Here is a 26,198-nt window from a genome sequence, read left to right on the forward strand (position 1 = left end):
ACAGCCCTTCCCATGCCTGCCCTCTCCGTGTCATGTAGTCAAGCCTGGGAGTGGCCCTGATGGAAATTATTCTGCCAAGAGTTTCCTGAACCTGGAACCAGCCTTGTCGCTGGATAGACCCAAAGAAGCACTTGAGATAAAAAAGTAAACATGGAAATGCTTATCAGATTAGGCCTGGGAGTTAACTGCCAAGTCCTGTCTAGCAAAACTGACATTGGCTCATGTAGGGATACATTACCACTTTGTAAGAAGCAGGAGTTTTGGAGGCAGAGCCCTCTGTTTGTTGCTGATTGGCTGGAAGCTGCAAGCTCCGCCTTTTCTCCTTCATAGAACCACTTTGGTGGCGCTTCATGCGATCAATCTGTTCCTCTACGCTCATCTTTGCCTTCATTTCATTGGTGAACACAGCACTTTTTGGCCTATCCTAGGGGGAAAACACAAGATATTTCTTGCATCTGGACTGGAAACTGGGGACAGATTCAGAGAAGAAACATGTCCTAACTTGTTTTTCTAACTTACAGTCCTATAGAAATCTATTTTGGTTTCCATCAGGAGAAAGGGCCTTGTCAAGAACAGCAAGTAATCTGAGACAGGAGGTTACAGCTAGAAGTCTATGGTCATTATACTTCCCATGTTCTCCTGCCCTTTTGGACCCCAGGAAACTTTATTCTTGAGGTCACAAGACTATGTGGGTCAAGAGGCTGTAGTTAGGAGCAAGAAGGGACAAACTTGTCCTCTGCTTCCTCTTCCATCAACACAACTGCACTGATGGAAAAGGGGGAAGGGGTGATGGCATTCTCTTTCCCACTGCCGCCTCCTGACCTGCACAGCTAATACTTGGATGGCCAAGCTGTGCTTGGGCAATACAGAACAGAATGAGGGATTTGGAAACGGAGTGCAGCCGAGACTGTTGCTAATGGAAAACCCTGGCAATGCCATTCAGCTGTGGGTTTATGGCCCCCTGAATGCTGTTCAGAAGCAGCACTGGAGCTGGGCATAACTGGCTGGAGACAGATGCCTCGTAGGGAGGTGGGGAGCTCCCCTTCACTGGCAGTCTTCCAGCAGCAAACAGACAAGTACTTTCTGGCATGCTTTAGGCTAATCCTGCATCAAGGAGGGCTTGGACTAGATGGTCTGTGCAACTCCTTCCAGCTCTATGATTCTACAACTTGAGTTTGGGCATTCAGCCCAACTCCACCATTTCTCAAACACTGCGATAGAGGGCTGAACACTAATCCCACTGACCCAGGGGCAGGGTGTGTGTGGATGTTGTAAGGACTGGGGCAGGGGAAATGGAGGGCAATGCGCATGCAGAAGCTCTACAGCCTCTGCCCTGCATTGGCAGCTGCAGAAACAATGGGGGAAAGCACAGCAAAGTATTGCCATGTGCAACAGACTATCCTCCCTCTCTCCTAAGGTCTAGTCACTATCTAGCTCTGCATTTTTCCTGCTCTTCCTTCAAGTAGGCCAAGGTTCCTGTTCTCCCCTTTCCCTTTTTTTGTCCTCACAACAACCTAGTGGGGAAGTTAGGCTGAGGAAAGGGGGCGGGCCCAAAGTCACCCTGTGAGCATCACGGCTGAATGGGAATCTGAATACTCCAAAGGACAAATTCTTATTGAAACAAACCCAGAACTTTGCCTTACCCGGGAATTCAGTCCATTGGGTAAGTTGCTCGCGCTCCTTCTTATCACACTTGACGTGGGTATGGTGTCCTCATCCAGGGGCGATTTGGTCCTCGGGGGAACAATTCCAACTGATAGAAGGGAGAAGGCAAAGGGAGGCAATTTAATTAACAGGAAGCAAGAAAGTCAGGTTTCACTCAGGGACAGACATAAACCACCATGTTTTATTAATCAGTCCCTTTCTGGAAGCCATGCCGATGAGAGTACCTTTGTTGAGAGCAACTTGCTTGTCAGTTTCTTGCTCTTGCCGCGTCTGCAAAAGTCCCGCCTCCACGGTCACACCAGAGGCTGCTGTCCGTAGGTGGTCTTTCTTGCTTGGCTCAAAGCTGGACTTGGACTGTGGGAGCAAAGACATTTTGTGCGAGGAGCTGAACGAATGGCTGGCGAGAGGTCCTGCCTCAGGAGAGCCGCCACTTTCCTGAAGCACCCAGGTCTCAGACACAGACAAACACACATGCAAAAAGGAAAAGGAACAGGAATGCCCACACAAAATGGGGAGAGGAAACAGCAATGTGGAGAAGCACCCGTGCAGGTTTCACTTGGCCTTCAAATTTAAACTGAGAAATGCTCATTGCAGAAAGAAAAAAAGCCATTCAGAGACTGAGTTGGACCAAAGTGCGGCTTGACTCATATTTGTGGAATCAGACCAAGCCAAAGGGTGATGTTGCAGAGCCAGCTGCATCTAAACTAGCAGTGTTTGCAACCGGCACTTTTGGATTCCAGGTTGCAAAGGCCACATGTAAGCTCACATCAGCAGAGAGAGAGAGAGAGAGATGCTCTGGTCTTTGCGGATGTTATCAGTCGGGTGTGTCATGCAGTCTCGTCTTCCAGAGTCCTTCTGAAGAGTCAATATCCAGACCCCATTATGCTTTGTAGAAAGATTTCTCCCAGATTCAGTTCACCTGAAACTTCCATAAGCCCAAGACCCAGTTATGAGATGTATTCCTGCTCTAATTGCTAACATGAAAGAATCACAGATTGTGTAGTAGTTTGGGACTTAACATAACTATTAGTGAATGAAGGTCATGATACGAACCCCTACTGGTCAACAGAGGCCAGAAGAACAATGAAACTTTGGAAAATCATTGTGATCCTGGACCTCCCCCCAAATAAATAACAACTTGGAAAGAGGCATTTTCTGCAAAGAGGTTTTTCTTCTGGGAAAGCTCAGGACTCATATAGCTGCAATAAAACCTGCTCAAGTCCCTCTCCTTCTGCTTCATCTCCCAAAGCATCTCTGAGGGCAATCTCTGCAAACAACATAGATGCCTAATGAGGGAATGGGCGGAGGAATGGAAAAGGAAACAGAACTAAAGTCCCAAGGATGGGTAGCACAGAATGGGCTAGCAAAATGGGCCAGAAGCAACTGAGCTGCAACCATTACACTGCACATCCACTTGGTCCTTGCAGTCTCTCTGCCAATCAATCGGGTTGGATGACATCGCCCGCTCTGCCTTGGTCCACATACCTTCCGGAAAGGTCAACCTTCAGAATCAAGGCAGGAGCTTCTATACAGGCTGAGATGTCTTTCCACGCTATGAATGGCCTGGAGGTTCTCTGTGGATCCAGCTTGTGATACTTGACCCACATATTCCCTCTATGGCAAGGGGATCTGACTGGTTTGCTTCGTGAGAACAACTAAATCCTCACAGACCCCTTGTCTGAGGTCAGTATTACTGTGACTAGTTAAAAATATTGGATTACCTAAAAATGCACATTATGGGTTAGAGCACAACAAGGAGGTGCATGGGGTGCGTAATTTCCTCCCCCCCAATTCCCAGAAGCAGCTTTCCAGCTCCCCCCCCCCCCAATGCTCCTACTGAAGATCCCTCATTGCCCAAGAGCAGCATTTGGGGCTGCAGCAAGAGGGAGAAAATTGTGCTTACCCAAACAAAAGTTATCCCATGCATGTAAGTTTTAGATGGGATCAAACCCATTGACAAGAGGGGGAGGGGCTTCAAGGTTTGAAAAATCCATTTCCATTATTAAAACTTGCCTTAGGTCCTTGCTTAACTTTCTTTCCTGTGACTTTTTGCTAGATGTCCCCTGAATTCCCTAAATTTGGTTGCTACCATTCCTTCTGATCTGTAGAGCTTGTGGGATTCCACTGGAATAAGCAAGGCCAGCCACTCATTCTCAGCCTCACTTGCTTTATTATGAAATAAAAGGGGCTAACTAAAAGGTACCACTCCCAATTGTCATAAAATGCAATTAAAAAAGAATAACAGCAGAAGGTCTGGAGATTTCTTCTGCCTCCCCTATTGCCCACAGCCCATAATGGTTGCATCTCCAAAGCTCTTATGACATGATAGCCTGTCTCAACGTTGAGAGGAAAGCCAATTCAAAATGTCTTAACTACCTTGACCAGAAGCAAATGGATAGATCACAGTCATTGTAAATGTCAGTGCAAACTGAGTTGGACATTATTCTGGGCATAAATTGAGTTGGGACTTATACAGAGAAGACCACCGTATTCTTGCTGACAATACCTACTACAATTCCACTCTTCTGTTGGGCAGCAGGAGTAAAAGAAGTGCAGAAAACTTGCACACCACTGTCAATATAGCATTGAGGCCAAGAGCTGGAGGCAAACTATAGTTTTAAATGAGCTAGCGGTGGGTTCAGACAGGCATTTCCGCAAACACACATTTTTCTTTAGGCCCCCAATATTACCGTTAATCCACCTGATTTTGCTGGGCTTCACACTATTTACTAGAGGGAAAAGTGAGGGAAATATTCTGATTGACCCTGCTGAGGCTTCTGCCTTCCTGCCTCTAGCCTCATCCGTGACGAGAATGGCTAACAAGCAGCCTTTTATGAAGTGCGGCTCACGACATTCTCCCAAAAACTAATTGCCCCAGAAGCCAGCTTTGTACATGACATTTAACATCCCCGGATATAATCTATCTGGAGGGAAAATGTCATGCAGGAAGCTGCCTTTATGCACAATGGCCTTAGGAGAACTTAGTTTGGTTGAGACAGACGCTCTGTCAGTCAATTTGTTCCATGTCCTTCCCCCAATTCCCGCAGAGTGTGTTAGGGGACAGAGCATGCCTCCAGCTCTCAAACTCAGTTTTGATACCTGTCCCCTCTTCGCCTCGCTGCTTTGCTGCCAGGAAGGGGAATTAGGATACGGCCAGAGGCGGCTTTCAGTAGGGAGCGGAGGGACAGTCGGAGGAGATTCCAAGGGCACATATGATTTGGGGAGGGGAGGTCGAGGTGGACCAGGCTCCTGAAGTGGAGAGGAAGCCAAGAAGTGTTAGGAATAAGAGCAGAGAAACTGTGAGAATGGGAAGGAAAAGAGGATTAGTGAGACACAGACATAAACGGAGACAGGTGTTAAACCCACAACAGGGCAGCTGCTGGACATCCAACAGCCCAGAGATCTTGGAGCCATCTGCTTTCCCTGATGAGCACCCCAATACTTAGCCAAGCTAGCCTTATATTAGCCTGATATTGCTAACCATGTATACAATGAAAATATCAGCTTTGCCTCCCCCCGCCCCATACAAATGCATCTATTTCAAGGTTTTATTTATGCACTCTGCTGACTGCAATGCAATGCAAGCCAGAAGATCAGAGGACTGTCTTGTTGCTAGGCGAGGATCATCTGGAGGTGGTTGCCATTTCCTGCCACTGCATCATGACCCCTAGTGTCCCTTGGAGGAACTGCCACCCAAATCCTTGGAGCGCTTCCATCTAAATATTAGTAAGAGCCAATTTTGCTTAGCTTCTGAGATCAGACGGCATTGAGCTTGCCTGGCTACCCAGCTCAGAGCTACGCAGGCTGGTATCTGTGCCATAACTTCTGTATGGTGGAAAGACTCAGTGGGGGTTCCATGCGTGCCAATATCAAAAGAAGGGATGCCTCCAAACACACATAAAATGGGTAGGACCAAAAATAACAGTTGTCTGGGTATGGCAGCAGATGGAGTAGGGGCACCATACTTTTTGCCTGTTAGCTCTATCCACTGGCTCAAGCATCTCTGTATAGGAAGGATGAAGCTTTTGAAGTTGCATTGCACATCAACCACATCCAAATCTTTCCAAATGTTTTAGAGAGCTTGAAGTGCTCCCCCAATACTCTTACACCCACATGTCCATTGAGACAACACCTGAACTCTTTATACCTCCAACAATCAGTGTATACAGAAGTCCACTATTCACAAGGAATTTTCTCTCTATGCCATTGTGTATTCTGTTTATGCATTGTCTATGGCAGCGGTAGTCAACCTGTGGTCCTCCAGATGTTCATGGACTACAATTCCCATGAGCCCCTGCCAGCAAATGCTGGCACGGGCTCATGGGAATTGAAGTCCACGGACATCTGGAGAACCACAGGTTGACTACCCCTGGTCTATGGCACGAAGAAAATCACACAACTATGAATAAATAAGTAAATTAAATGAATGGCTTGCTAAGGCTTCACCCAGATCATTTGATCAGAACCAGCTCTCCAGTAATATTACCATGGGAACACGTGTGCAAGAGCTGCCTGAAAGCCAGTGGTCAAGCAGAAGGAAGGACGCACAGCTACTGTTCCCTCTGAAAAGCAGCAGAACCCACTCTGCAACAGGAAGGAAATGGCATTTGTGTTCCCAATGGAACTGATGTTTGTTTTAGCCAGTTTCAGAACAATTCACTGTTGGATTCCCATTGGGGAGAAAGGCAGGGTGCAGATTAAGTTAGTAAGTAAATAAATAAACGAATAATGGCCTTCTGAGTTATAGCAAAAAAAAAAAAAATACTGCAGCTTCTGCCACTTTGCATGCAAGAAGAAGGTGTGTGCTGCCATCTGCTGGTACAAGGATTATATTGACAACAGAAGTGCTTGAAACCATCTGCCCCACAGGCTGCCCCACTTGTAATGCTTTCCCCTCCCCATTGCTCCCACTTTGCTCCATCTTCTCATGGTGGGCAAGGACAAATTCACTCACCTCATTGCTGCCTTGCTTGGTAGGGGAGCTCTGGGAACCTGACACAAGGGAGAAAGGGCTCAGGGGGCTTGTGAGACTGGCTGAGCTCAGAGGGCTGGCTGGGCTATTGGAGCTGTAGGTTCCTGATGGGCCAAGGGTCACTGGAGAAAAAAGAACAGGAAAGGGACAGGATGAGTAAGCCATGCGTTTCTGTTGTGGGATGGACCAGGCGGGAAAGAGCCACAGAACCAGAGTGACCAAAACACACGGGAAAAGAAAAGGCCTGGGGTCCCACTGGCGGAAATGTCTGTTCGAGGGAGAACCCTGTCGTTCCACTGTGGGCAGCCCTCTCGACCCCTGTTCCACTGACTCTGAACCTTAAAGCTGTGGCACCATATTAAGGATGTCTTATATATCCAGGGTCTTTGTTAGCTTGGTATTTTGGCCACCCTTTTAACATTTGTTACTGCCTTAGTCTTTAAGTATTTATGCTTCTGCTGCTCCTTGGCTGCTTTTTTACTCTTTATTTATTTGCTGCTAGGGTTGGCTTCAGTTTTTTAAATGTTTTTTTGAGGTTTTCTGATTTCAATTAAGGAGTGCAGCTATGCTAAGTATTTTAACAATTGATTTATATCGATAATGCTGGTCCTTTTTATCTTTTTGAAAGAAAGTCCAAGGTAAAAATCTATTCAAACAAACAGCCCTTCTTTGAAAAAGACGAAGAAGAAACTATATTTTTTAAAGGACCCAGAAAGCTCAAAATGGGCCATTTTGGAATAAAACTGTTTTTCTGCAACACTGTTGAATAATTTGGGCTGCAATCTTAGTCTTGGGCATAAACCCCATTGAGTAACATGGAACTTACTTATGAGTAGTTTTGCTTGGGATTGCTTCCTTTTCTCACTTTGCTCATGTACTGAGGACTGTGGTGCAGGGGGTGGAGGAGTTCCTGCAATCTTGTTATGACATGGGATTTTGTGGTAGGAAAGATGTTGAACTTCTGATCTGATCCAGCAGGATACTTCTTACATGCTTGGCTTTTAGACTGTGCTGTTCCACATGTTTTGGATGGTTTCCCATGTTCTGATTTTATGTTTGTTTGTTTTTTACTTTTGTGTTTATATTTTAGGCTTTTGAGTGAGGCTAGTTGGAAAGTGGGGTGTGTAAATAATCCCCCCCCCTTTCAGGGTTCTACAAACGGGTCTCAACCTGCTTTCACATCAGTGTCAGGTGTCCACACCTGCTGCATCTGTTCAGAAGGTTTAATGGCAATTTTGACTCTGAACACCAGAAGCAGATCATAGGCTTTTCAGCAAGTGTAGGCTAGGATTGAGATATCCCCAACCTGTGGGCCGCGGACCACATGTGGTCCTTCAACTAATTGGAGGTGGGCCCCAAAGGACGCCTCCCCCCCAGCCCTTTATTTCATCCCCCCCCCCAGCCCTTTACAACACACTTCATTGTTGTGGCGTGTCTGTATCTTATTTTGAAGGGATGTTTAAACATTACCATAACGATCAGAGAGCATTAAGGCAGTGGTTGAGAGTAGAGGAGTAAACTATCCCTCCCCACCGGGCCTCAGTAAAAGGCGTTGAGTGGTCCCCGGCGTTGAGTGGTCCCCGGTGATAAAAAGGTTGGGGACCACTGTTCTAGGCAGTGCGATCCCAGGAAGCACAATTAAGCAGATGCATTGGTTATGCAAATTGGGGCCACTGGATCAGATTTGTAATTTGTAATTTCTCGAAGCTACAATGTCTCTCCTCTTGCCAGCTTCTGTAAGCAACCAGGGAAGGCCACCCTTTCCTATTTTTCATGACAGAAGGCATTCACACAATGCCCTCTAACAGTGTATATTTGTAGATTCAAATGAGTAGCCGTGTTGGTCTGAAGTAGCACAACAAAATCAGAGCCCAGTGGCACCTTTAAGACCAACAAAGATTTATTCAAGGAGTGAGCTTTTGAGTGCAAGCTCACACCTTGAATAAATCTTTGTTGGTTTTAGAAGTGCTACTGGACTCTGATTTTAGCGTACATTTATGTTCAAGACAAACTACTCTGAGTCACTTCCTCTACTTCTTTGCTTGCACCAACGGCCTCTAATCCTCAAACGCTTTTCTACTCAATTAATATCAAGGAATGGTGTGTGTGGCAGATGCCACCTGTCCTGGGTTTCTATACATCTTCAGTGTTGGCATACAAAGCCTTTGCTGCCCCGAGCAGAGTCAGCTCAGTGTGGGATGCATAGAAAGGAGGGTGTCTCTATCCTGATAATCAGCAGAAGTGAGACTTTATCCTGAGTCAAGATGTCTTCCTAGCAGGCATTAGAAACAGGGCACCAGAGAACAGACTAGAGTCTAGATTTCAAACATGCCAGGCCCAAACCTTAAGTAGGTAGGGGTATTGTATGTCATGCTATGGTTAGCTTGTAAACATGACTTGTCATTCTGTAGTCTCTGTCAGTAAAGATGCTCAATGATTTGAGTGACAGAGTCTATTTTTAAAACTTTCTCCCAGACTTCAGAAGCTACTACACAGTTGATAATAATGCAGCAGCTAAATGGAAGTTTGAAGTTCCTTGGACTGTGATGCTTCAACTCAAGGATCCTTTTCTCTAACTTGCTTGAACATTCTGGGGTGCAGCATGGAAAGCCCTTGTTCACAACAATAGATGTTACAGCTGAGCATTTTCTGAAAGGTGTCTGAGAACCACAAATGCAGTATCATTCCATCTCTCAGGACTAAGAAGGTTCCATGTACATTATGGCTTATTGCTTCTGCCATATGTCTCGACTCTTGGTAACTGCTGGACAATGTGGTAACCCTGGTACTGAAATTCTGGTGTGCCATAATGATGAAACAGAAATTCCTACACTAGTTGCAACCACAACTTGCAGAACCAAGAAAACATCTTCAGATAGCAGATAGATAAATTATGGGTGTACAGGTAGCGGAAGGAGTGGCAGATCCTGAGATAACAGTTAAGATTTCTGTCTCCAGCTCACTCCACAAATCCCCAGGGCCCTAAGAGAGGAGTGGCACTCACCTCTGTGCTTTGCCGTGTCTGTGCCACGAGAAGGGTTATTCTTCCTCAGCCCCTCCATCACGTCCTGGATCCGCCAGATCTCCTTCTGGATTTGTCGATTGAGCATTTCATTCTGAAAGGTCCAAAGCACCAGCCATTAAAGCAGAGCCCCATGTTTTAAAGGCAACCAGCTGTACTCTGCCTTTGCTCCTATGCTAGGCTTCCCCCCTGTGTTTGCACATGTCCTTGACATGATGCAGTTCAACAAGAATGAGAAGAGCAGAATCAGAGAAAAATCTTTGAAGGAAGAAAAGGGGGAGTGCCAAGAGATCAGGTGGGGTGCAGTGAGAACTGCAGGTGGCATGGAAAAAGCAGAGAAGGAGAAGAGATAAATAAATTATAAACTTGGGGCAGCAGAGAGTGGAGGGGAATAGAAGGAGAAGCAAAACTTTTCAGTATTCAGAGTTGTTGTGATTCAGAGAAAAGAGCCCAAAGAGAACGGTGGGATTTCTGAGAATGGGCTAAAAAATGTCACAAAACCAATTTCCCATAATTGATGTTGTGAGGTAGCCCTCTTAAACCCATAAAGATGTAAGAGAGACCCTTGGAATGACTTGAGTGATGCATTCCTAACCGAATCCTTGAATGGTCTTTACTCTAGATTTAAGCCATGGTCTCCAACAAGATCGTGCCATTTGACTTTGCACGGTTACCGGGGAAACTGATCAACCACAAATAATTCCTCAGGTAAGCAGCTGAAGCAGCTTCAAATGGAAGTGCTGCCTGCAGGTACCCATGGATATGGGAATCTTAAGAAAATAAGCCACCAGAAGGCCACAGAGTCACACTCTGAGAGCTGGGTGCAGGACTGCAAAGAGAAATGCTACACGTGAATCCGAGGTATTGTGCGGACAGATTCTGCTGTGGTTCCTACTGTTGCAGCCAGGCTTTTGGAAGCAGCTGCCACCACTGCTGCAGGATATATCAATATAGCCCTGGTTCACTGCCGCTGCTCACATATTAGATTTCTCCAGGCAACCTCTTACCCCGGAAGGGAAGGAGAGAGAAAACTAGCCTATTGGCATGCACGTATCAGCCCAAAGATCAACTTGCTGGGGGGTAAGTGGTAATGACTGGGGAAGGCACTGGCAAGCCACCCCGTATTGAGTCTGCCATGAAAACGCTAGAGGGCGTCACCCCAAGGGTCAGACATGACTTGGTGCTTGCACAGGGGATACCTTTACCTTTTTATCAGCCCAAAGAACTATAGAACTGGATCCAGGAAAACAATGCAGTTGACTTAGAAATTAGTGTTGTTGTTTTCAAACAACAGGAATGTTGCTTAGCATCCCAAGAACATAAATTGCATGTCACATGAAACCTTTATAGTCATTTGAATGCAAAAACCCACAGATTGTGGGGAAACAAAACTGATTTTTGGCTCACACTGTGGAGATGGCTTGAACTTGTGTTGGCAGTGTGTACAAGGTGCACAGGTGTTTAAGGGGCAGGAATATGTCCCAGAAAACAGCTTTATCCCTTCTTGAGGTTTCCAACTTAATATTAATGGCCTTCACTCACCTATATTTCTCTTTTTGCCACATTACTCTTTTTGCCCCAGTATATCAAATCCTATAAAAATTAACTCAGAGCAAAGCATGCAACATGACAAATTTATGCAAAAATTTGCTAATTTGCATAAATTGCTGCTGACTTGCATGACATAGTAAGTGCAGAATTTGATCTTTCCCCCCTCTTTTCAGCACAGAGTATAAGCAGTCCTGCATATGATCCACAGGACAGAGTAAACAAGCAGGCAAGTGTCTTTTGTGTTTTCCTTTTCAAGAGAATTATATTCAGATGCAGATGTTCTGCTGCATCTTACTACATCTAGGAGATATTCTTCTTGTCAGACTCTCAGCTGTCAGTAACCGCGGTGTTTTTGAGTGTCCAGTCCAGGCATGGAGACAGCTGTCCAAATCAAGATGCAGTGAGTGAAATCAGAAATGTGTGTACAGCCAGGGATCCATAGTGGACAGAGTGTCAGACGAGGAGGTCGTATTCTCACTCTGGGCACTTTCACACGCAATAACACACTTGCAATCCACATTCAATGTGCTCTGCCTCTGGATTTTACTGTGTGAATTTGCAAAATGCACTTGCAAATGGTTGCGGAAGTGGGTTGAAATGGCATGTGTGGAAGCGCCCCCCAGCCAGGGATGCTTGCTGGCTGTCTTGAGCCAGTCACACACACCTCAGCCTACCCTGCCTCACAGAGTTGTAGCCAGGATAGAATGGAGGAAAGGAGAAACAGAAGCTGCCTTGCACCCAGTAAATATGTGAATAAATTAATTAAGAACTAAGCATTCCTCCTCATATAACGGCCATCTGAAATCTGGGCTCTGGACAACGGCTGTTTTAAAACCACTGGTAAGATCCAATCATTGATCTCCCCGTGTCTCATTTAGTCCAACCCTAAGGTTGTAAGGATAAGCAATTTTGGAATAACTATCAGTGAAATAAAATCCAAGGTAAACAACGGAGTTCTAAATCTATTCCAATGGTAAGCAAAGCATGTGGTAAATTCCTCATGGGACTATTCTACTTCAGATACGCATGTGTGTGCTTCAACGAAAGCACAGCTAGGTCAAAATCTTCAAGTCTATGCAAACGTAGCACAGTAGGGAGAAGTTTTCTGCCTCTCTGAAGCATGAGCCTTGCCTGTGAGGGCTGCTTCCAACAGCTACTTTTATGCATCCCCTGCACCACGGGCCCCTACTCAGTGCCTGAACTGGCATCTCCCACGCCTGCTTCAGTGGAGAGCATGGATTCCCCTTGCCTAGGATACTCTTGCACAGGGAGTACAAAAATTCAGCCATGCAGACTGCCTACCCCACAACAGGGATCAGTAGGGAGTGAAGCTTGTACAGGAGAACATTCTGCTCATCAACCAAGTTGAAAAACCAAAACACAGGAGGCTGTTTAGACAAGCCCTGAGGATCAAAGGAGACCCTCCCCACGCCAAACTCCAGCTGACATTGTGTGCGTGTGTGTGTGGTGAGGGAGACAACATGAAGGAAAGAGCCATTCGCTAGGGCCTAATTTCACTTTGTAAATAAATAGTAAGAGCAGAAGTTTTCTTTTCACACTAAATACGCACACAAAAGAGCCTCACAGAAGCCAGAGCGTTGCTTGAATGCATGGAGTCTGGCGATTAAGCCGACCTCAGAGCAGTGAAGGAAAACAATGGCCTCATTCACAGAAGCAGCAAGAAGGTCAGTGGCATTTACATAGGAAGGAAAGCAAGGATTAGACCTCCGTTATTCTGCCTGGTGTCAGTGACACATGACAGGACACAGATAGCCTGTCCAGGAGAGCCAGAGTCTGTTTCATTCTGACAGGGATGCCTTCTGTGCCTACAGTTTGCTTTTGCAGCATGGCACCCCGGCCCTCACGGTTCAGAGAAGCTGGAAGTTGAACTGAGTGATGTCTACAAAATGTTTGCAAGAGTTCCAAGGCTCGCAAAACAGCAATTTAGGATGAGAATGTATATGTGCCCACAAAAGCTCATACCCTGAAATAAACTTTGTTGGTCTTAAAGGTGTCACTGGAATCAAACTTTATTCTGCTGCTTCAGTCCAACATGACTGTCCACCTTATTCTATCACTTTAGCCATGTGATTAGTGGCCTGCTCTCCAACATTAGCATTTTTCATTGGACGTACCTCCAAAGCAGAGAGGTTGCTAACCATAAGGATCATAGTGGGATTTTAGAAAAGATGTCACAACCCACAGAGTGACCACAGAATTGCTCTGGCTGTTTTAGAGCCCAGGCTATTGCAGCCAGAGGGGGGGGGGAGAGGGGTTCGTAAGTGCCTGGCAGGGTCTAGGGGCACAGTTTGGGTTAAGAAGAGTGGAGTTTATTCTGTGATGGGAGAGAATGCAAAGAGGGGAAGGACTCTGTATACATAATCTAGTTGGGGAGGCAGGTGGGAAATATGAGGCTGTGTTATAGAACTGTAAGGAAGATTTATCAGTCATCCAACCATGTAAAAGTCTCAATAGAGAAATACAAGGATAAAGAAGTACATCTCAGGAGGAGCAGCCACTACCAAAGCCAATGCGGGGCTTCTGTCTTAGAGCTGGCTATAAAAGAGAGCAGCATTTCTTCTGGGGCAGTCTTCCCTAGGACTTCTGCAAGTACTTGAGGGAGGGGAAGTTGTTAGACATGCAAGTGACCAGCTCTGCATACAACTGTCATGTGCATGCATAACAAGTGCAGCTAGTCAAGGGAGTGTTCCCAAAAACTGAGTGTTCACATGCATATATTCTCTGAAACCAGGCTCTGACATTTTTCGTGAATTCATAAAAACTAATACAACCCAGTTAGAATTTGTCTAGCTTGGGGTAGGTAAGCAATGGTTTCTTTTTACCCAGGTAGAATTATTTTGGGTGCAGATGGTCTTATTCTTTGTCAACAAACAGGCAAGACTAGTGGAGCAGAATGTGCCCATCTAACAGTTCAGAATACTTTGTCCTCCTCCCCATGTGTGCGTTAAATTTTGTTTGGGATTCTCTAGCACTCCCTCCAGACTTTGCTAATGTGAAGGCTCCATTCTCTCACCTGGATGTCCAAGTTCAGCTGCTCCCACAGGTCATCGTGCAAGGTTGACACCTCACCCTCCAGGTTCTCATATTCTATGGTGCTGTTGGCCAATGCCTGTGGGGATTTGCAAACAGTCCCGTCAAGATACTGGTGCGCTCACAAACTCCTTCTCTGTGTGTGCCCGGAGTGCAGCAGAACTATCTCATACAAAACAACCAATCCATCAAACATCCATTTGGATACCAGCCCAGTGGGTGCACACTATGGCACTGGGTAAAACCTTATGTTGGAAAGGAGAGCTATGTTGTCTCCCCATCAGCCCTTTAATGCCCGCTTTGTCCTTGCTGCACACTGGAGACAGGCCTGGTTCAAACTGATGTGGAATCTGTGTGCCTGGGGAAGCTAATGGAGAAGCAACAGTAAAAGGAATTCATTCAAAGTGAAATAAGCCAGAATTTTTTGAGCAGTTCTTTCAATGTGCTGTTGAATGCAGTAAATGCATATCATGCACTCATGAAGCCAAGAAGTTTACTTTGGGCGCACTGGTTTGGTACTTTCCCACTGGGTCGAAGGGACTTTCCTTTTCTCTCACACTTACACAGAGGCAAGAAAATAAACAAAGGAAGAGATTTATTTGGCAATGCCAAACCAGCAAACATGCCTCTCTTCCAGTCTTCCACACCAGCTCTTCCTTGGCACATGCAATGCCCATACTGGCAAAGCAATAAGAGCAGGCAGCCCATGCAGGCTCAGCCAGAAGTGTGACGCTCCAGTGGTGTAGCTCATGCTGTCACAGAAGCACTGAATGCAGTGGGGCAAATCCCATGCAGAGCTCAGAGGGAGGCTCATGCTTGCACTATTCGGTCATGGCTCCACAGGCTACACTGTACTTCCTTTAAAAATCTGCTTATTGTACATAGCTACACATGATAATGGGTGACTGGATGGATCAAATTGACATAGGCCACAGGAGACAAATGTGCTTATGTGCCTTCTCCCATGTACCCATGTGCTTTCCCTGTGGACCTCTGGGTCTTTGTGAGTGAAAGCAGGTAGAGATGCCTTAGATACAGGTAGCTTTTTGTTTACCGTGCTGGCTTGGGACAGCTCCACCCGGATATTGATCAGCTGGTTTTGGAGGGATTCCTTCTTGTGCAGCAGCTTTTCAGGGTAGGCTGGTTGGCTCCCAAACATTTCCAGCTCCTGGTGTGTCCCCATTAGTGCGCTCTCTAGACTCTCCTAAACCATAAGAATAGGAGACATTTTCTTAAGATGCTGGCTCAGACAGTAGCCCAGGACCGCAAGGTCTTAGATGCAGTTCTCTAGTTCCCATTCCTCTTCTAACTCCAGGCATTCCCTTATTCTGAGTCTCAACCCCCCACACTTTTAAGATGTGGGGATTATCTCTATCCCTGTCCCTCCCAAAGGAAAGCAGGGCAAAGTCCTTGAATATTAAGACATATGTCAGGGTGGGAGGATAATAAGACAAGGAGCAGACAGGAGTGAATGCTTACATTCACCCAGAAATTCAACACAATCCTCAGCTACAGCAACCAGAAATGTTTGTAGAGAAGCAGTATAGTACTGAACTGAGACATCACCCTGAGTTTTGAAAGCTCACTATCTGTGCTGAAAACCCCTGGAAGTGTTTGTCTCAAAGTTGACTACCTTATCACATTGGCCGTTGCTAAGCCACTGCTCTTTTTTCAGCCCTATAATGAGCGTCTACGGTGCCAAAAGGATTCTAGGAATTTGGATTCATTCAGGGTACATGTAGTTGGTCCTCCCTGTGGCTGTTGCCCCTTACCTTCTCTGCACGAAGTTGCTGCACCAGCCTCTCCTGTTCCCTCATCACTTTGTTTTGCTCACAGAGCTTCCCCAGGAGCTTCTGCCGTGGAACAAGAAGAGACGAAAGATGAGATGCCTGGCAGGGGGGACCCACCACAGGAGAGCAGTCACCTGATCTGATGGTGCTCCACCAAGCCTCCAGCCAGAGTGCTGCCCTGGGCTTCAGGCATCCCACAATCAGACTAGTAGGGTAGGGTGGCAGACTCACAAACAATGACACCAGCATGAGACACACAGATTTGAGTGCGAGGGAAGGATGCGACAGGAGAGACAGCACAGGTGAGCAGCGGTGTGATCAAGAGACCCTGCAGCTCCACTAGCAGAAAAGATGCTCCTCTAATGATAGTAAGAGAAATGGGAAAAGGCATAACCTCCGAGGAGTGGAGGATGGGCAGGTGACAGCAGGAGGGGAGATGGAGTGGGCGGGCAGGCAGGCAAAAGTGAGGGAAAGGTGTACTTCTTACATCTGTATCTTGCTCGCTTATCTTGTAGGTGTGCAGCGTCTCTCTATAAGCTTCAGGGAAATGAGACACCTGCAAAAACAGGAACAAGTCACTGCTGCTCTTTCTTGAAATTAACATGTCATGTCAAACGCCTGGGGAAATCTCTATGTTAAAAAGGCATTTCCAGATACTACAACCCAGCCCCTTAATTTCTTCTATCAAGTCTTTCTCTTAAGCAACATTTGCAGGATGGAATCTCTGATGAGAAAGTCAGACATGGCATTGCAGCTGTGTCACAATCCTACTCCATAGTTCCCAGGGTCCCATCCAGCCCAAGCAGACCACTTGCCGTCTTTTTCAATCAGCTCTCTTGTAGCTTATCAAGAGAAGCAGTTCTTCCAGATGTACAGTAGGGCAACTGCTACTTTGCTACCCACATAAAAAGGAACAGTCACGCTGATAAGAAATTATGTTGTTGTTTTTTTTTAAAAGGACAACTGCTTCATTTTATGAGCAAACCAGGACATGCGTATTAGACATGCAACTGTCATTACAGCTGATACAACCCAATCGTACTATCAGTAATTGCTTAGATTCATAATCCCAGCAGAAGCAATTGTGAGTAGATTTATAGATGCGACTTCTTGCTCCCCCCAAATTCAGGCTGATGCAGGGTGAGAGAATCCTGAACATGTGAGAGTCACTAAGGTGCAAAAGGGCTGCCCCATGTAATTTCTTAATGTACACATAATTAGTCGATATACCAAGACACTATCTTTGAGCGAGCAAAACCAAGAGGCAGTCCTGCTAGGCTTCATAGGTCTAACACAGCAGTGGCCATTATACATATGCTGTGCAGTCCCAGGCACCAACCACCCTTTGCATGCCAAACAAGATCGGAATATAGAATCATAGAGTTGGAAGGGGCCATACAGGCCATCTAGTCCAACCCCCTGCTCAACACAGGATCAGCCCAAAGCATCCTAAAGCATCCAATAAAAGTGTGTATCCAACCTTTGCTTGAAGACTGCCAGTGAGGGGGAGCTCACCACCTCCTTAGGCAGCCTATTCCACTGCTGACTGTGAAAAACTTTTTCCTGATATCTAGCCTATACCGTTGTAGGATGTTGTTATAAGAGGGTGGCTGATGATGCACAGAGGTCTGGGCAGGATGGGGGCTGGCCTAATGAAAAGGAACAGATATCATTTTGGGCACAAGACCCCGAAAACGAAGACCCCCCCCCCAAGGCTGCCACTCCCAACCTCTGCATGCTAGTCCATTTTTGGCTCAGCTGAATTCCAAAGCTGTATAAGAAACTCAGACTGTTACTTCCCAAGAGGCCACCATGTTATGGTTGGATGTGAGGTTCTTCACACAATGTCCAGCACCCTAGCTTAGTAGCAACCACCATTTTGCCCCCAGGAAAACAAATGCAAATAAAAAGCCGGGCCTAAAGGTAACTTGAGTCTGGTACTCATCTGCATTGGCTTTTGTGGTTGATTGTTAAAACTAAAACTGTACATTGCATAGTTTCCCTCCCAAATGGGAGTGCTGCAATACTTACCCAGAAGGGGTATACGAGCATCACAGAAGAGCCCTGATTAACATGGATGTGATGCAGCACAGAAGAGAAGCACCACATCAGAACCAGTTATCATTACAAAGCAAACCACCACTGTCTGATAACACAATAGAGGAGCAAATGTTCTTGATTGCTTGCATGAACTAGCAAAGGGTACCTTGCTAATGTGAGAACTCCAGTATGGGAGAAATCTCATCCATAAAAATGAAGTGCCACATTCCAGGTAAGTATTAGCTATAACATTATAGTTCAGCTGTTTTCTGGGCTGCCTTCTGCAGTCTCTTTAAGTGTACCCTGTTTAAAGGAACAGCAGAAGAAAACCTGAAAGCCGAGTGGTGGGAGCAATCTGCTTCTGCCTCTTAGCTTTTTTTTTTTTGCAGTTTTGGTACCCCCCCCCTTTTTTTTTTCTTATAGGGTCTATTGGATCTGAAAAAATACAGAATTTTTGAGAAATCCTAGTTCCAAATACTTTACTGTGAATCTGGATTTTTAAAATATATACTATATATAAAACCCCAGATGAAAATAGCACCTAGAATATTCCATCAGATACACTAAAATCTGTTATCTCGTATAAAGAATGCCATAGTGAAGCTACTCAAAACCTGGGCAATGGTCACTTCTAACAGAATCATTGAGTTGGAAGGGTCCTCCAGGGTCATCTAGTCCAACCCCCTGTAGAATGCAGGAAATGGCCACAGTACTTATAAGCAGTTATATTCTGATTTGATAAAATACAGAGTTACAAGTTGTGAGATAATTTTTAATATGATAAAGGTGACAAAACTATGACTTTAGAAACATAAATGGATGGTGGTTGGCTGCCTGTAATCACAATGAAAAGCAGCTCTTAATGAAAATACCATTGGCAATACATCTTAATTTATTTATAAAATATATAGTGCCAGTTCTGACAGGAAGATGAAATTCTTGCCTGGGACCTGAACACCTAACCCTACATGGCAGATTCAGGTTATGGTAACTCAGTAGCTCAGGAAAGGCCCTCTCCACATGCTCAAAGGCATTCTTTTCCCTTGCCAGTTTGGATATGAAGACACAAGGAAGTCATACTTAATGCATGAAATACCTAGTTTCAAGGCTCACAATTAATTTTGGAATCAGCTTCCAGGGTTCCATACTGGTGCACTTTGAGTTAAATTAAGTATTAACAATCTCATTTCATCTGTGCAAGTGAGCCAACTTGGAGAAGTGGTTAGGAGCAGGTTTGATTTCCCGCTCCTCCCCCACATGCAGCCAGCTGGGTGACTTTGGGCTCGCCACAGCACTGATAAAGCTGTTCTGACTGAGCAGTAATATCAGGGCTCTCTCAGCCTCACCCACCCCACAGGATGTCTATTGTGGGGAGAGGAAAGGGAAGGATATTGTAAGCTACTTTGAGAGTCCTTCGGGTAGAGAAAAGCAGCATATAAGAGCCAACTTTACTTCATATCTATTTGGAGATATTTTCTAGGTCGACAGTAGATTTTCAATGACTTGATCATCTAGGATTGCTGACAGTAGAGGCTATGAAACCCTTCTTGTTACCAAGAGAGGCAAAATTCCTAGGAATCTACTTCCCATGTTCCAGTGCCAAGAATTGCCAATAGAAAACAGGCTAGACAACAGAGTCCTGGCTCAGAAACCTTAGTGGGCTAGAGACAGTAGATTAAGAAAAGAGGCTAATGATAATATCAAGGCAAATTCAATAACTGACAACAAAGAGGAAAAGAATTTTGTTATCCACCCAACCTCACCAATGGACAGAATTTTGCGTCTTTTGTAAACTCTGGCCTTCTCGCTTGGGCCTTCAATAAATGTACGGAAAAGACTACCAGTGCTATCCTAAGCACAGAGAGAGAGAGAGAGAGAGAGAGTCTGGCATCAGGCAACCCAGAATTGTATATCTTATATTGCTGAAATATATATTATATATATTGCTGAAAATCTAAGCTCCAGCACTCTCCACCCTGTCCTTTGTACATATGGGGACGTGAAGAGATTTCAAGGAGTTCTGCAGTAGAATCACTAGTGGAGTAGGGCCTGGGTGCCTTATAAGACTTCCAATGACTGTGCTGTTATAGGATGGGATGTTGAATGCACACCTCACAAATGAATACAGACATAAGGTACACATGGGGTGATACTGGGAATGGTTCCGCCATGCAAAAGCAGCTGGAATGGCATGGTGGATGGCAGAGCTGCTGTGATCTCTTACTTGCATGTACAGCTGAGCCCTAGGGGAGGAGCTCTCCACCATTCTGTTCACCATACTGATCAAAGTCTCGCTCTCGCTCATCTGTGGCAGACAAGGAAGGAAAAGTCAAGATGCTAGTGGAGATAAAGTCATCTTGAACAGGTGTGACTGCTGACATCAACTGCCCAAGCTCAGGAAACACACAGGCCCTCAGTCAAGATGCCTTAGATCAGGGGTAGTCAACCTGTGGTCCTCCAGATGTCCATGGACTACAATTCCCATGAGCCCCTGCCAGTGTTTGCTGGTAGGGGCTCATGGGAATTGTAGTCTATGGACATCTGGAGGACCACAGGTTGACCACCCCTGCCTTAGATCCTCTTGGAGCTGCCCTATTGCCATACAGATGGGATTATCACTGAAACTCAGTGGTGTCTTATCACTAAGACACAGTGGTGGAAGAAAAAACCTTAGAGAGACAAATCCCTCTTGTTGCCCTTACAGACAGACAAATCCCATGTGTGTGTATATATCAAATGAGTCTTGGAATAGTGGATCATTTCCCGCCCTTTCTCCCCAAAATCTAGCACTGAAGTTCTCATCTTTCTTTTTCTGGTACATCAAGAAACAGAGCTATGTTGCTGAGCAGTGGAGGGTGGTACTCCTTTATTGATGGTGTGGATACAAAGGCTGGTATTTGTTACTCTTGATGGAACGCTTACTTGGTCCCCCTCTGTCTCATCCAGAACCACAGCCAAGAGACCACACTCTCTTTTACTAGTGGCCAGAACAAGCAGTGAGTACGGAGAGACTTTTGAGGAATTGACTTATCCCTTTCACCTTACCTCATGTTTGTGGGGAGGAGGAGGAGGAGAGATTAACTCACTAGAGCAGGCTTCTAGATTGATTTACAAGCATCAGTATCCTGCATATCTTGGCATTAGTCACTCTCACTGCACAGTTATTGCTATAATTAAGCAATGTACTACTGCTGGGTGCTGCTGTTGAGGACTAGTTAAGGTGTGGAGGGGAGATTTCTCCCTAGAACTGCAGGAGCAAAATTAGGACAAGCCAGTCACAAAAGTCCCACCAGCATCCTCTGAAACAGGCAGAGGAGGACTCAAATGCATCAATTTCCTTATGAAGATGAAGATAGCAATGAATGATTAAAAAAAAATTCACATGTCTGTCTGATGCTATATCTGTTCCTCCTATTCTGGATAGCAGTGTATAGGGACAAGATTGTGCCTCAGTTTGTTGGTTGGATCATCTGAAGTTCCTTGCATTAATGGTACCTTTCTACTGTACACCTGCTCTGTGAATATCTAGATCTTGGAAAACCATAGAATCATAGAGTTGGAAGGGGCCATACAGGCCATCTAGTCCAACCCCCTGCTCAACACAGGATCAGCCCAAAAGGTGGAGGCTGATGTTTGAATGGTCTTGCCTTGCAGTCAGGGAAGGGAGATACAAGACCATTCTATTTAAACCAAAACAATGAGACATCTATAAAGCAAACCAACAATTGTTTAAACAAAAATCCCAAAAGTCAGATCTTGTGGCATAAATCTCTGTCATTTGCACTGATTTGATGCACTCAGTTTCCAAGTCGAAAAAATAAATCACAATGCAGACCAAACAAACAGGGTGAAGAAGGGGCCGAAGTGCTTTACAGCCAGATTCTCATAGGGTCAGAAGGGGGAGAGAAAGACTAGAATGCCTCAAAGGAAATTGTTCAAAAGTACAGAAGGGGAAATTCCTGCTGCCAGTGAAGGTAATGCAATCTGGAGAGCTTTTTACTGCCCCCCTCCTTGCTCATCTTTGGCTTAGTTCCAAGGCAGACGCATGCAACTCCCTGACTACTCCACTGATGGGAGATTTACTGCTTTTGAAGCCCTAATGAGATTGTTTCTGGAGCAGGCTGGTTTATTGAAATGCAGACTTTGGCAGGCCAGCGTCAGCTATCCACACTTGCAATGGGATTTCATTTTTCTTTGTTGCAACTTAATCTCGTCTGCTGATGTAAAAGTCTTTCCATTTTCTGCTTCTCTGAGGGGTTTGGCCGGCAATTGTGTTCTTGGGCTGCCATCACGCATCTATTGCTTCAAGTATTCTGGTACTTCATACACATTGTCTTGCAACAGCCATATAAGGTAGACCAGAGTTCTCCTCATTGGGCAGACTGGAGCAGGGCTGAGTGTGAGAGGAGTGGCTTGCCAAAGACCAAAGACAGAGCTGGTGGCAGAGGTGAAATTCTAGCCAGGTACCTCCTGGATCACGAGTCATCATCTTTGCCACTACATTTTACCATCTTCCACTGGACTAAGCAAGGAAGATTACACTCTAGTTAATGGTTATGAGGAAGGTTGTTTACATTAGTTGCTTAATGTATTAATACTATGATTAATTTGGAACCTTTGCTTTCCTGTAGTCTTTGAGCAAAGTTCTTCTGGTAAGGCTGTTTTATACTATGTGTTTTCTTAATATACAAAACCATTCTGTTTTAACACAGAGACACACATATCTACACCACACAATTTCATTCCATTTATTTGACACTATGAGAAACCTCATCTTAGCTGTCTATTTCCATCCCTATTTTCAAACCTGCAAAACCTGAATGGCAAGTACTCTCTGAACTAAGTTCTGACTCTCCCAAAGCTTAGGTTTTTCAAATAGTTTAGAGATACTGAAAGCAAACCAGAGGGATGGATTTGTTCACAAAATGTATAAACAGCTGGATTCGTGTCCAATGGTCCCTTAGAGAACAACAAGATCTTTGGGGTGTGAGCTTTTGAGATACAAAGCTTGTTAGACAAGGGGAGGTTTACCTCTTGAAAGCCTCCACTCCAAAACTTTCAGGTGCTTCTGGACAGGGATCGAGCTGTTCTACTGCAGACCAACACAGCTGCCCTCCTGAAACCATCAGCATGTTTGAATATTGACAAATAAAGATGCCATTCCCCAGGTGAGACTTAGGGATTCCCTGGAATTATAATTCATCTCAGACTAAAGAGCTCAGTTCCCCTGGAGAAAATGGCTGCTTTGGAGGGTGGACTCTATAGCAGTGTACTCCTCCCTGCCCCAAATACTGCCCACTCCCAGCTCCACCCCAAAGTCTCCAGGTATTTCCCAACGGAGAGCTGGCAACCCTATTTACAAATACACAGCAATGAGGTCACAGTCAAAAGTGATCATTTTTTCTTTCCAGCTGATAGTCCTGCAGAGACCTGTTTCTGCCCAAAAAACTTCCCTATGAACCATCATCCTCTGAGACCATGTGTCAAATCAGCATAGACTCAGAGGCAGCGGGCAGCAGTATTTGCTCCTGGTCTGAGCCATCTGTACCATTTTCAATGGATCTAACAGATTCTCAGGGATAGGCAGGGACAATTCAACCAATGGCTCCACCATTCCTTTCCCTCTGTACACAGATGATAGGATTGGCCATGGATGGGGCAAGCTGAGCCAAAGTGGCCCTTGCAGGGCTGGCTGCAATAGAAGGGCTACTCAGATAAATCTGGGCAAACCTACACCCATTTACACTGTTGCTGTGGCCCCAATCAGAGAGTGCCAAGAGCAACAGGGGTCACTTGGCTCAGCTTTCTCCTAGCTGCCAGAGGCCCCCAGGGCAGTACTTTCCCCCTCCCCTCCCCCCAGAACTTTCCTCATAGTAAATGGCCAATCTGCCCTGGCAGACTGTCAGGGAGGTTTCCCCACAGAGAAGATGGGCACTATAAACCTCCTAAGGTCAGTTTGAAAAGTGAGAGCTGGAAGAAAGTCAAGCAAGGAGCTTTTGGCACCAATTCCTGACTCTATTATGAAGTAGCCATGCCTCTGACTCTTTGGCTCACAAGGGACAGATCTAGGACAGTTCTGTCCTAGCTCTGTTGGACAAAGGCAGCACTTAGAACATCCTTTGTACACAGCACCGTGACATATTCTGAGCAGGTTTTATTTGGCTTCCTTGGCTCTCTTTAGCCTCTAGCTTGAGTTCAGGTATTTCTAATCAAGTAAGACTTTTTCTTTTGGGCAGAACATGACACTTCTTGGCAGCAACTGGGGCGATTGTGGACAGTTTGAGGACATGTTTGTGCTTCAAGCAACTGTGGAAAGATGCAAAATCCAGGTCTTGGCACGTGTCAAGGAGTTAGGCATTAAAGGAAAAGAGCAAGAAATAATTCAGGTGTTGCATTAAGCCAGATCCCTCAGCTATTCTAAAATGCAGAAACAGGCAATTGGCAGGGCTGAACCTGTTTTCACTACCAAGGACCCCCTTCTGCTTCATTTACAGCCTGCCTTTCTCCCATCACAGAATTCAAGGTGTAATGCATAGGATTCTGGCAAGGTTCCCCACCCATTCATTGAGTAGACCCAGATGTGCTTGGCCAAATCATCTTGCTTTCTGAAGTGGGACTTCTATCACTTTCTTTCACACAAGCCAAAGTCCAAACAATGTGTTGGATCCAGCCAATGTTATCACTTAATCACTCTCCTTACTATGGCTCCTCTTCCACAGGCTTTTCGACAGACAGGACCCTGGGTTCCACTGTAGCCTTTTTTGTACTCAAAGAGAACTCTCTTCCTCCCCTTTTCAGCAATGGCTTCTTAACCACTCACTCTGCAGTGTGAACTCTGTCAAAGGTATCCTGTTCTGCACCATAACAGTTTGTTCTTGTGTATGAACTAATCACTTTGCTCTTCACATTATGCAAAGTGACAAAGTGGTAGATCAGAGCTGCAGTGCTTCAGCTTGCAGGTGAGAAATGCGTATAAAATTCTGTGTTGTCTTCCATGTAAAATGTTCCTTGCAGATACTGAACTAACACATCAGCAAGAGGACTACTCCAATTTCCCTTTATAATGTACACAAAAGGGGTCAACTAAGATTATTATTATTATTATTATTTCGATTTATTTCCCGCCACTCCCAAATGGCTCGTGGCGGGTTACAATGTCTTAAAAAACCCATTAAAACTCCCATTAAAAGACTTTAAAATGTCACAACATGGCAGCACAATAATAAGATCCCCTTCCTACCCCCATTCCTAAAAAAGGGGGGGTGGAGGAGAAGGAGGTCAACGATGTTCAGGAAGCCCGAGGGAGAGCAGTCGATGTACCCCGGCAGCCCCAGCCTCAACCATAGACCTGGCGGAAGAGCTCCGTCTTGCAGGCCCTGCGGAACGTTAAAGGGTCCCGCAGGGCCCGCAGCTCACCTGGGAGCTCATTCCACCAGGTGGGGGCCAGGACCGAAAAGGCCCTGGCCCTGGTCGAGGCTAGGCGTGCTTCCCTAGGGCCGGGAACGACCAGAAGATTCTCACTCGCAGAGCGCAGAGCCCTGCGGGGGGCATAGGGCACTAGGCGGTCCCTCAGGTATGTGGGTCCCAGCCCGCGTAAAGCCTTAAAGGTTAGAACCAGAACCTTGAACCGGATCCGGACAGCAATTGGTAGCCAGTGCAGCTGCCTCAGCACAGGCTGGATATGGGCCCTCCAAGGTGTGCCGGTGAGGACCCTAGCGGCTGCATTTTGTACCAGCTGGAGTTTCCGGATCAGAGACAGGGGTAGGCCCGCGTAGAGCGAGTTACAGAAATCTAATCTGGAGGTGACCGTTGCATGGATCACAGTGGCCAGGTGTTCGGGGGACAGGTAGGGCGCTAGTAGCCGGGCTTGGCGAAGATGGAAAAATGCCTGGCCGGCTACTTTCCTGACCTGCGCCTCCATAGTCAGGGAGGCATCAATGGTCACACCCAAGTTTCTAGCCTGGGACGCGATGGTAAGATGCGCCCCTGCCAGGGTGGGTAAATGCGCTTCCTGTTCCCGCCCCCTACTTCCCAGCCACAGGACCTCCGTCTTGGAGGGGTTGAGTTTCAGGCGACTCTGCTCAAACCATTCTGTCACTGCTTCCAA

At 45.9% G+C, this 26,198-nt stretch overlaps 1 protein-coding gene across 15 annotated transcripts in view; it reads right to left on the reverse strand.

The window, feature by feature from the left end:
- Positions 1-26,198, reverse strand: part of PLEKHA6 (pleckstrin homology domain containing A6) — a 225,659-nt gene that overhangs the window by 12,132 nt on the left and 187,329 nt on the right. For 9 of the 15 annotated variants that reach the window (XM_077334643.1, XM_077334645.1, XM_077334644.1 and 6 more), the window contains 11 exons: positions 20,316-20,396; positions 16,539-16,607; positions 16,034-16,114; positions 15,316-15,465; positions 14,245-14,340; positions 9,642-9,753; positions 6,620-6,759; positions 4,765-4,914; positions 1,890-2,019; positions 1,644-1,753; positions 239-424 (listed from right to left, as the gene is read on the reverse strand). In XM_077334643.1, the coding sequence (XP_077190758.1) occupies positions 239-424; positions 1,644-1,753; positions 1,890-2,019; positions 4,765-4,914; positions 6,620-6,759; positions 9,642-9,753; positions 14,245-14,340; positions 15,316-15,465; positions 16,034-16,114; positions 16,539-16,607; positions 20,316-20,396 (1,305 nt within the window). The remainder of the gene's footprint in view (positions 1-238; positions 425-1,643; positions 1,754-1,889; positions 2,020-4,764; positions 4,915-6,619; positions 6,760-9,641; positions 9,754-14,244; positions 14,341-15,315; positions 15,466-16,033; positions 16,115-16,538; positions 16,608-20,315; positions 20,397-26,198) is intronic. The other 6 variants (XM_077334649.1, XM_077334646.1, XM_077334648.1 and 3 more) reach the window with 3 other exon arrangements.

The sequence above is a fragment of the Paroedura picta genome, chromosome 4 (assembly GCF_049243985.1).
Source record: "Paroedura picta isolate Pp20150507F chromosome 4, Ppicta_v3.0, whole genome shotgun sequence".
NCBI classification, from domain to species: domain Eukaryota; kingdom Metazoa; phylum Chordata; class Lepidosauria; order Squamata; family Gekkonidae; genus Paroedura; species Paroedura picta.